The following is a 10,812-nucleotide window of genomic DNA, read 5'->3' as shown; positions in this document are numbered from 1 at the left end:
CCAAGGCACGTATAACAACACAGTCCCTAAAGCAGAAATGTGTCTGTGGGAGGAGCAGTGGCTCCACTGCGCCAGTCAGCTTAGTCAATGGGATGCCCTGGTAGATTTTGGAAAAAGCATTGAGAATTATGAAATACTGCTTGATAGTCTTTGGAAATTACCCGATTGGGCATATTTGAAGGATCACGTTATACCAAAGGCACAAGTGGAAGAGACTCCAAAGCTTCGTTTGGTTCAATCTTATTTTGCCCTTCATGACAGAAATTCAAATGGTGTTGGAGATGCCGAAAACACAGTGGGGAAAGGCGTTGATCTTGCCTTGGAACAGTGGTGGCAGTTGCCTGAAATGTCTGTTCATGCTAGAGTGCCTCTATTGCAGCAATTCCAACAACTAGTTGAGGTTCAGGAGTCTGCTAGAATTCATGTTGACATCGCAAATGGGAGTAAAGGCACAGGAAATGTTGCAGTTGGTGGACTTGGAAATCGTTATGCAGATCTGAAGGATATTCTTGAGACTTGGAGGCTGAGGACTCCAAATGAATGGGATAATATGACAGTCTGGTACGATATGCTACAGTGGAGGAATGAAATGTATAATGTTGTTATTGATGCATTTAAGGACTTTGCTACTTCAAATTCTCCACTTCATCACCTTGGTTTTCGTGACAAAGCATGGAATGTCAATAAGCTTGCCAGGATTGCTCGGAAACAAGGGCTTTATGATGTTTGTGTTCAGATTCTTGAAAAAATGTATGGACACTCAACTATGGAAGTACAGGTACATTTCTCTAAAATTGTCAAGTGCAGCACTCCTTACACTAGCTGCAGTTTTTGCCTTTTTTTTTTCGTTTCATATCTCATCAAGTTTTTTTCGTTGTTTTCTTTTCTCTCGTTTTTTCTATTAGCTTGAAATAGTGTTAAGTTTATGAAGGTATCTTCCTAATCTTTTGTTTTTGGATGTGTGAGTGCAGGAAGCTTTTGTTAAAATTAGAGAGCAAGCAAAAGCATATCTGGAAATGAAGGGAGAGCGTGCTAGTGGTCTTAATCTAATCAATAGCACAAATTTGGAGTATTTTCCAGATAAGATCAAAGCAGAGATATTTCGTCTGAAGGGGGATTTTCATTTGAAATTAAATGACACCGAAAGTGCTAATATTGCATATTCCAATGCTATCACCCTGTTCAAGAATTTACCCAAAGGATGGATAAGCTGGGGAAGCTATTGTGATATGGTATGTCTTGTGACTATGTTCTGTTTCTTATATGGCTGTTAACATTCCCCTAAATTTTCTATTACTTGTACTTATATTTTACTCACTTTTGTAGGCATACCAAGAAACACAAGAAGAAATATGGCTTGAATATGCTGTCAGTTGCTTTCTTCAGGGTATAAGATTTGGAGTTTCCAATTCCAGAAGTCATATAGCTCGTGTTCTTTATCTTCTTAGCTTTGATACAGTGAATGAGCCTGTTGGCAGAGTGTTTGATAAACACTTAGAGCAAGTTCCTCACTGGGTATGGCTTTCTTGGATCCCACAGCTGTTACTTTCCCTACAAAGAACAGAAGCACCCCATTGCAAATTGGTTTTATTGAAAATTGCTGCAGTTTTCCCGCAGGTAATTTACCTTTTGCGTTTATGACTAATTCGTGCATTATCATCATTTTATCTGAGTATGTGGCGATTTTCTGTTTCAGGCTCTCTATTACTGGTTGCGCACATACTTGCTGGAACGACGTGATGCAGTAAATAAATCCGAACTTGGCAGATTGGTTTTGGCTCAAAGAATGCAGCAAAATGCCTCTGGTGCAAGTGCAGGTCACGGTGGAAGCAATATACCATCGGAAACTCAAATCCATCAAGGCAGTCAAATTAGCGGGCCCAGTGGAACACATGACAGTGGTAATGCACATGGGCAAGATAGTGACCGCTCCACTGCGGAAAATAATGTCCATACCGGGAGTGATCAACCGATGCACCAAAGCAGCTCCGGTATCAATGATAACAATGAAAACACAGCGAGGCGGAATGTTGCATCCCTAGCAATCTCTGCTGCGGGTGCTTTTGACGCTGCTAAAGATATCATGGAAGCTCTTAGGGGTAAACATAACAATTTAGCCAGTGAACTCGAGGTGATACTTTTTTCCTGTAAATATCAACCATATTCATTAAAAGTGCTCTGAACACATGCAAATTTTCACAGTAACGATAAGTCAGAGGAATATACAACACACTAAGAAAGATATAACTTCGATTTTGATTCTGACTCAACCAAGCAGGTTTTTGGTTGGATGATCTAAGCAAGTGATCTTCTTTTTCAGGTTCTTCTCACAGAAATAGGTTCAAGATTTGTTACATTACCGGAAGAAAGACTGCTGGCGGTTGTGAATGCTCTGTTGCATCGTTGCTACAAGTATCCAACTGCTACCACTGCCGAGGTTCCCCAACCACTCAAAAAAGAGCTGTCGGGTGTCTGCAGAGCTTGTTTCTCGGCAGATGCTGTAACCAAGCATGTCGAATTTGTGAAAGAGTACAAACAGGATTTTGAGCGTCATCTTGATCCAGAAAGTACATCTACATTCCCAGACACACTCGCTGAGCTGACGGCGCGACTGAAAAAGTGGAAAAATATTCTTCAGAGCAATGTTGAAGATAGGTTTCCGGCTGTGTTAAGATTGGAAGATGAGAGCAGGGTTTTGCGTGACTTCAGTGTTGTTGATGTGGAGATACCAGGGCAGTACTTTGCTGACCAGGTAGAATTAAGTGTGGAATTTTAGACTACTTTTCCCTTGTTCTTAATTTAGACTTCAGTTGGAACATTGTTTCCCTATCTGATTGTTAAAATAACTATGTGCAATTAAACAGGAAGTCGCACCTGATCATACAGTAAAGTTGGATAGGGTTGGAGCAGACGTTCCTATCGTTCGAAGGCATGGAAGCAGCTTCAGGCGGTTGACTCTGATTGGCTCTGATGGCTCGCAAAAGCACTTTATAGTCCAGACATCATTGACGCCTAATGCTAGAAGTGATGAACGTATCTTGCAGCTTTTCCGTGTAATGAATCAAATGTTTGATAAGCATAAGGAATCAAGACGTCGACACATTGGAATTCACACTCCAATCATCATTCCTGTCTGGTCTCAGGTGATTTTTATACCTTCAATTCAGATTTGATGTTTCATTGGACGAGTATTGGTTTTAACAAAAATATATGGTTTCAGGTCCGGATGGTTGAGGATGATCTCATGTACAACACTTTCCTTGAGGTCTATGAGAATCACTGTGCACGAAATGACCGGGAGGCAGATCTTCCAATTACCCACTTTAAGGAGCAACTTAATCAAGCTATATCAGGGCAAATCTCAGCAGAGGCAATAGGAGATCTTCGTCTGCAGGCTTATATAGACATAACAAAAACTTTGGTTAATGACAGTATCTTCTCTCAGTACATGTACAAGACGTTGATGAGCGGAAGCCATATGTGGGCTTTCAAAAAACAATTTGCAGTTCAGCTAGCTGTCTCCAGTTTCATGTCCTTCATGCTACAAATCGGTGGGAGGTCCCCGAACAAGGTCTTGTTTGCAAAAAACACTGGGAAAATGTTCCAGACAGATTTTCACCCTGCTTATGACGCCAACGGGATGATAGAATTTAACGAACCCGTGCCTTTCCGCCTCACAAGGAACATGCAAGCATTCTTCTCTCAGTTTGGGGTCGAAGGTCTCCTCATGTCATCCATGTGTTCAGCAGCTCAAGCAGTAATCTCCTCCAAGGTAAAGGGATAATTCAAGATATATATATATAAAAACTTAAGGATGCAACAAGCCCATTGATTGATCTCTGTTTCTCTATTGTCTTGCAAATTTTCAGCAAAACGAACATCTACGGTATCAGCTTGCTATGTTCTTCCGTGATGAATTGCTGTCTTGGTTTGGAAGAAGACCTCTTGGTGTGCCGATTCCTCCTGTTGGAGGAATTGCTACACTGAACTCAGCGGAGCTGAAGCACAAAGTTAACGCCAATGTGGAAGATGTCATTGGCCGGATCAGAGGAATAGCCCCACAGTACTTTTCGGAAGAGGTACATACAGCATCATCATCATAGTGATCATGTTTATCATCATCATCATAAGGTCAAACATATTGATAGGTTTTGTTTTATGTAGGATGAGAACACGGTTGAGCCGCCGCAGTCAGTGCAAAGAGGTGTGAACGAGTTGGTGGAGGCAGCCTTGTCGCCTCGCAACTTATGTATGATGGATCCAACATGGCACCCTTGGTTCTAACTTCAAAATACTTTACAATTAAGTTTTCAGTGCTTTTTTAATTTAATGGAAGCTAACATTATTCATTAGGGTTGTAAATATATGTAACCTTTATGTAATTTTATCACACTCCTTTTGGTCGCTCGCCTTTGTGCAACATTTCCTGTACTATAAATTGTATTTTTGAACCCTTTAATCTTTAATATATCATGCATCTAATATAACCCTTCAATCGTAACCATAAGCTTCTGCATAATTCGGAATTGATGACTCCAAATGCAAATCAGTTGTTTTGAGTGACAAACGAAGTTGAAAAGACTTCATAAATAAGAAAAGGGGTCTGATGAACATTTATTTTCCGGCAAAATCAGGCTTTGATTAACCTCAAATCGTTGATGACAAAGACATTATACATATAACTATTCGAACTCAATATTACATATGCAGCTATTTGTGCCATACACTACGAAAAACAAGGGAGCTTGACAATGCTTTCTAGAAGAGTAGTGTGCAAACAGCAAACATAACTCTGAAATGTAGATCAAGGCTTCCAAACCAAAAAAATTCTGAAATATCTCGAGTCTATAAAACATAATCACAAATAACTTCTTACCAGATTTCTACAAATCTCTATAAAACAAGAAAAATTGGATCCAAATGCAGACTAATAAAGTCTCCGTCCAAATGTGGATATTATATAAACTAGAAAAAGGGATGTAAATGTAACTAATAAAAAATCTCCGTCAAATTGTGGGAAAAATGTATAAATTCGAAAAGGGATGTAAATGCAATCTAATAAAATATCCACCAAAACCCGGAATAACAAAAAAATTTAGCGGTCTGGGGGTTTTTAAAGCAAGCGAGTGAGGCTGAAACAAAATTGAATTGACCCCTAATTTTGTTGTTAAATTTCAGAATTGCTTCACTAATGGCGGATTTGGAGAGGTTTCTAGAAGACCGCTGCTTAAGCGTTTTGAATCTCCCACAGAAAGGCCGCTCTCTTTTCACTACCAGATATTTTCGTCCAGGTTCATTCATCTCTCTCTCCCAGTCCCTAGGGTTTATTATTTAGGGTTTCAATCGACCAACCGCTTTTTTTTTTTTTTTTTTTTTNTTTTTCCGCTTACTAATAATTTGTGTGTTTTCTTAATAAGGCGAAGTGATTCTAAGCCAAAAGCCTTATGTTTGTGTTCCGAATAATAATACATCGTCCTCTGAATCAAGATGTGATGGATGTTTCAAGACCAATGATAATAATAACCTTAAGAGATGTTCTGGTTGTCAAGTTGTTTGGTACTGTGGGAGCTCTTGCCAGGTTTATTATAATAGTAACCTTTAGAGATGTTGTTTTGATATTTGTTTGAGTCCTCTATTCAATTGTTGATTGATTCGGTTTAGGTTGTTTTGATTGTTTTCAGAAGTCAGAGTGGAAGTTGCATCGCCATGAATGCAAAGCTCTCTCTAGGCTTGACAAAGAGAAACGGAAGTTTGTTACTCCTACGATACGTCTGATGGTCAAACTTTACATCAAGCGGAATTTGCAAAATGAAAAGGTAATCTTCATCAGCTATGACTCTCTGCTGTTACTTGCATTCACCTTTGATAGCTCATTCATTTGTTTACATGCTTTGTGCTTTGATTCATTGTGTTGAAATGTCGAGAATAAGTCAATATATTATATTTTGATAGCAGTCTATGTATCCTAATCTCTTAATGTACTTATTCTTGTCCAGGTCCTTCCAGTTACGACAACAGACAATTATACTTTGGTGGAGGCTTTGGTGTCCCGTATCCTCTCTATTTTGGGTTTTATAGTTTTGTGATATTGATGAATGATGATCTCTTTACCCCTGGAAATTCGTAGTCTTTAACCTCGCATTTGGTAGACATGTCTGAGATTGATGAACAGCAGATGTTGTTGTATGCACAGATGGCTAATCTTGTGAACTTGATTCTTCAACTACCTAATGTTGACCTAAGAGAGATCGCCGAGAACTTTTCAAAGGTTCTACACCATCACTTTTTCTTTCTTTCTAATCTTCAAGTTTTTAGCTTGACAAAGACTGAGCTGGCTTCCTGCTAGCTGCAGTTGATATTAGTTTTTTTTTTAGTATTATACAGATGGGTTGATGATGATATGAATTTGCATCTGAATACTCATGAAATTACTATTACAAATCAAAAGAGATTGGCCTCGTTTTATTTGCGTTCCTCTCGTCTTTACCTGGAATGTTGTTCAGGATATACTTAAGCCACTTTCATTTCTACTGAACACAGTTCTCATGCAATGCTCATACCATTTGTGATAGCGAATTGAGACCTCAAGGGATAGGATTGTTTCCCTTTGTTTCCATTATAAATCACAGGTAAATGCTTCACCAATCTGTTTTCTTTGTGTTCTTTAATCACTTTGTTTCCTGCCTAAATCTTTTGCTCTGTAGCTGCTCTCCCAATGCGATTTTAGTGTTTGAGGAGCAGATGGCTGTTGTCCGGGCGATGGATAAGATACCAAAGGACTCAGAGGTAGTCTCTGCTTTGTTTTATCTTCTTGAGTCTTTCGTATATGCTAGTAGAACACTGACATATAGCTGTTAGATCCTTTGCCTTTGGTCAGATAACTATCAGCTATATTGAAACCGCTGGAAGCACTCTGACTCGGCAGAAGTCTCTGAAAGAACAATACCTCTTCCACTGTCAGTGTGCTCGTTGCAATAACTTTGTAAGTAGTCATTAATCCTCCTAATTATTAACAAATGGAGTTTGTACTTGACCACTCAATATAGATTTCTTACAACATGTACCCTAATTTTTCATATCTAAGGGAAAACCTCATGATATTGAAGAAAGTGCAATATTGGAATGCTATCGGTGTGCCAATGAGAAATGCACTGGTTTCTTACTCCGTGATCCTGGTATGTTAAGATTTAACTACGTAGTTTGTGTGTCTAAGAACATTCTTGATCCCTCTCTAATCCTCATTTGTTTACTTTTGCAGAAGAAAAAGGCTTTGTTTGCCAGAAATGCTTGCTTCTAAGGAGCAAGGAAGAGGTTAAAAAGTTAGCAAGTGATATCAAAAGAGTTTCAGAGAAGGCTCCTGCATCTCCTTCCGCAGAAAGTAATCTGTTGCCTGTTTTGCTTCCTCCAATGCTTGCATTTATATGCCTGAACAAGATTAACTGATCTTGGTTACATTGAGCTGTGTTGCAACTTGTCTGAGAGAATCTTTGACCATTTGCAGATAAACAAGCCACTATTGAACTATATAAGACAATTGAGAGACTACAAGTTAAGCTTTACAATTCTTTCTCCATCACTTTAATGAGAACCCGTGAAAAACTTCTCAAGGTAATTTTTTTTAGAAAGAAGGTTTTGGATTTTTGGAAGTTGTACAGAGTTCTGAAAAGAAGATACAAATGTGGTGTCTCAAAGCTTGCTGTTACGCACTCTTTTGCAGATTCTAATGGATGTAGAAAGCTGGAGAGAAGCTTTAAATTACTGCAGACTAATAGTCCCTGTTTACCAAAGTATGTCTACTTAATCCTGATCAGTCTGCTTCATCTTGATTATTACGTTGCTTCTCGAGGCAGGAAGTTTTATCAATTTTTTTCTTTTTCTTTTGGACATCTTAAAAAATAACTAGACTTCTAGTATATAGATCTAGGTGTGGGAATTATATTTTAAACATATCTTCGAAGCTCTCAAGAGTTTTCTTATAATTACTGTATTGGAACATTTTCTTATAATTACTGTACGAACTTAATTGCTTACACTACCAGTATCAAAAACCAACTGTACTGGTACTAATGGCTGCTAATTAGTCTTTCAACAGAAACAGCTAACAGTAATCGTAGAGTCATTCAAATTCTTTTGGTGGTTATATAACTTGTGCTTACTTTGTTTATAAAATTGCAGGAGTATATCCAGCAACCCATCCTTTGATTGGACTGCAGTTCTATACCCAGGGAAAACTCGAATGGTATTAAAACGTCTTTTATCCTTTCTTTAGTTTACTGTGTTACCTGGATTAGATTTTGAGCTGCAGAGACTGAAACTGAATTGGAAGACACAATTATGATCTATATCACGTCGATTTGATTCTCCTGTAAATATCGATAGGACCAAATAAGTGTTATTCCTAAACTATTGAAGCAACCATTCCACTACATGTTCCCAGTTACATTACCATAGTGGCTTGAGACTTTTACTCTACTGTGACTTCCGATTAGGACCTCAGAGTAATATGTATAGTAGACCTAGATGCAACCCTCCGTATTGACCAAAAGAGGTTGGCTTGGTGGTTAGAAATTGGATACCCCTAAGCTTGAATCCCTGCGGAAGTGTGGATACAAACATTACTGATTCATGGTGTGCCTGTAGGAAATGATTGTCCTTATTAACTCTATGTTGATCCGAGTCTGAGTGCAATAACTTGGTGTTTGTTTCTATCATATTCTGCGGATATTAACTCTCTATAATTGTTATGTTTCAGGTTGCTGGGGGAAACCAAAGAGGCGGTGAGTTCACTGACTAAGGCATTTGACGTTCTGCGGATCAGCCACGGAACAAGCACAGCTTTCATGAAAGAGCTCTCAGCAAAGTTGGAGGAGGCTCGTGCGGAAGCTTCTTATATTGAAAGACACGCTTATGATGATGCCAACTAGCAAGTTTGATTTTACTCTTCTCCTCATGTATCACTTTCTTTTACTCTCTGCAAATCTTGAAAATTTTGAATTGTCTTTAGAAATTATAGAGCTGAAAAAACTGACAAAGTGCTAATTTTTTTATTTGTTGGTCTCATATAATATTTTGGCCAAAAGACCAAAAAAAAGCTTACTCATAAACGAGATTATTCTAAGGAACCCAACCAAACAAAACACATGATTTAGAAACAAAACACAAACTCATTATATTGCCATTACAAAACATATTAAATAAACCAACCAATCTCTTCACCTCAAACTTTTTGCAAACTTAGAAACAGAACCCAAACTTTTTTTTTTTTTTGAGACGATCCAAAACCCAAACTTTTTTTTTTTTTTGAGACGATCCAAAACCCAAACTTATTATATTGCTCCATAAACAAGTGGGAGTCACGAGTATCACGAGCTGCTCAAAGCCTCAAAGTACCAATGACTTTTTTTTTTTTTTTTTTTTTTTTTTTTTTTTTTTTTCAACAGAATACAAGATTGGCTCAAACAAGCCAATATGTAGGAACATTGTTTACATAGGTAGCTGAATGCGGTAATGTGCGAACACGTCGCGCGAGATTGTCCGCTTTGCTATTTTGCGTGTGAGGAATGTAGACCAAAGAAAAGGAAACAAACTCCTCCTTATCCGCTTGAATGTCTTCCAGATACGCCGTAAAAGCTGGCCACTCAGAGGGCGAAGACACCATCTTCACTAAATCGGAGCAGTCGGTGAGAAAAATAACAGATTGATTATTTTCCCTAATCATACAACGCATAGCCCAAACAAGGGCTTCTACCTCAGCATGAAGAGGAGATAAGCTACGGCGGTGGTTGGCAGCACCCATAGTAGGTGCCTCACCCCAAGGTGAGGTACAATACCATCCTTTACCCGCAAACTGATCTGTCACTTTCCAAGAACCATCAACACAACAAATGTAGCTCGATAGAGATCTAGGGATCCCTATGCCCCCAGTTCCATTTCGTCCCGCCACCGCAGGTACATCTGTAGGTAAGGCCAATGCATCCTCCTAGGCCAAAGCCCATGATTTTGCCTCATCCTCCGCTAGCCGCAAAATGGCTAGGGGATTGGAGTCAAGGTTACCAAAAAGCTTATCATTTCGCGCTTTCCATATATACCACAAAATCCAAGGGAAAAAGGCATAACCTGGAACGTCTTGAAACCGCCAAAATAGGAAATCCATATTTGTGAAAACAGAATCCGAGGGGAAAAGACCAGGGGCTGTCGGAAAATTCGACAAAGCCCAAACCTGTCTAGCTGGCGGACACTGGAAAAGAGTATGATTAATTGTCTCCTCCAGACAACCACACAGCCCACACCCTGTATCACAGCTCATACCCCGTTTCCGGAGGTTCGCCGTGACCGCTACACAGCCTGAAAGCACTTGCCACATGAAATGTCGTAGTTTCAGTGGGCACCTGATTTTCCATACAAAAGCCTGAAGAGGCACAATGCTTGGTCCAAATACTTCCGCATTAGTATGAGCTGTTATATTTGAACGGAGGACATGGTACCCTGATTTGACCGAATATTTACCGGACTTGGTAAAATGCCAGCCAGATAGATCCGGGTTATCCGGTTGTCGTATCGGCAAGGCGGAAATAAGAGCCACATCTTCCGGAACAAAAGTCGCCGTAAGCTGAGCCATATCCCAGGAGTTTGAGGTCCTGTCGATGAAATTTATAACTCGAAGCGAGGGGTCAAAAACCGACCCTGTGCTTAATGCTGGTCTCGGGGATTGAGCAGGGATCCATGGGTCGGTCCATACAGAGATGGAAGTCCCAGATCCTACCCGTTTAATGAGTCCTTTATTCACCATAGAGCGAGCAGAAATCATACTCC

At 39.4% G+C, this 10,812-nt stretch overlaps 2 protein-coding genes across 2 annotated transcripts in view; both read left to right on the top strand.

Moving 5' to 3' along the window:
• Nucleotides 1–4,487, top strand: part of LOC104748833 (transformation/transcription domain-associated protein-like) — a 23,396-nt gene extending 18,909 nt beyond the window's left edge. The window contains exons 32-38 of the mRNA XM_019236829.1: nt 1,327–1,617; nt 1,697–2,131; nt 2,321–2,752; nt 2,865–3,143; nt 3,221–3,772; nt 3,870–4,079; nt 4,165–4,487. Of these exons, the coding sequence (XP_019092374.1) occupies nt 1,327–1,617; nt 1,697–2,131; nt 2,321–2,752; nt 2,865–3,143; nt 3,221–3,772; nt 3,870–4,079; nt 4,165–4,284 (2,319 nt within the window). The 3' untranslated portion in view covers nt 4,285–4,487. The remainder of the gene's footprint in view (nt 1–1,326; nt 1,618–1,696; nt 2,132–2,320; nt 2,753–2,864; nt 3,144–3,220; nt 3,773–3,869; nt 4,080–4,164) is intronic.
• Nucleotides 5,092–9,047, top strand: LOC104747622 (histone-lysine N-methyltransferase ASHR1). The gene is made up of 14 exons (XM_010469287.2): nt 5,092–5,291; nt 5,418–5,578; nt 5,682–5,816; nt 5,997–6,051; nt 6,150–6,268; nt 6,541–6,629; nt 6,705–6,786; nt 6,878–6,982; nt 7,085–7,175; nt 7,259–7,378; nt 7,502–7,608; nt 7,718–7,787; nt 8,176–8,239; nt 8,753–9,047. Exons 1-14 carry the CDS (start codon nt 5,192–5,194, stop codon nt 8,922–8,924), a joined length of 1,470 nt encoding a protein of 489 aa, XP_010467589.1. The 5' UTR covers nt 5,092–5,191; the 3' UTR covers nt 8,925–9,047.

This window comes from Camelina sativa, chromosome 15 (assembly GCF_000633955.1).
Source record: "Camelina sativa cultivar DH55 chromosome 15, Cs, whole genome shotgun sequence".
Taxonomy (NCBI): domain Eukaryota; kingdom Viridiplantae; phylum Streptophyta; class Magnoliopsida; order Brassicales; family Brassicaceae; genus Camelina; species Camelina sativa.
Note: the sequence above shows the minus strand (reverse complement) of the source record. Positions and strands in the feature narration are given on the sequence as shown.

Bases quoted from the DNA above. Each gene is read 5' to 3' on its own strand.
- LOC104747622 (XM_010469287.2), top strand. From the start codon at position 5,192: ATGGCGGATTTGGAGAGGTTTCTAGAAGACCGCTGCTTAAGCGTTTTG. The intron at 5,292-5,417 runs GTTCATTCATCT...TTTCTTAATAAG, and splicing joins TACCAGATATTTTCGTCCAG to GCGAAGTGATTCTAAGCCAA. The intron at 8,240-8,752 runs GTATTAAAACGT...GTTATGTTTCAG, and splicing joins ACCCAGGGAAAACTCGAATG to GTTGCTGGGGGAAACCAAAG.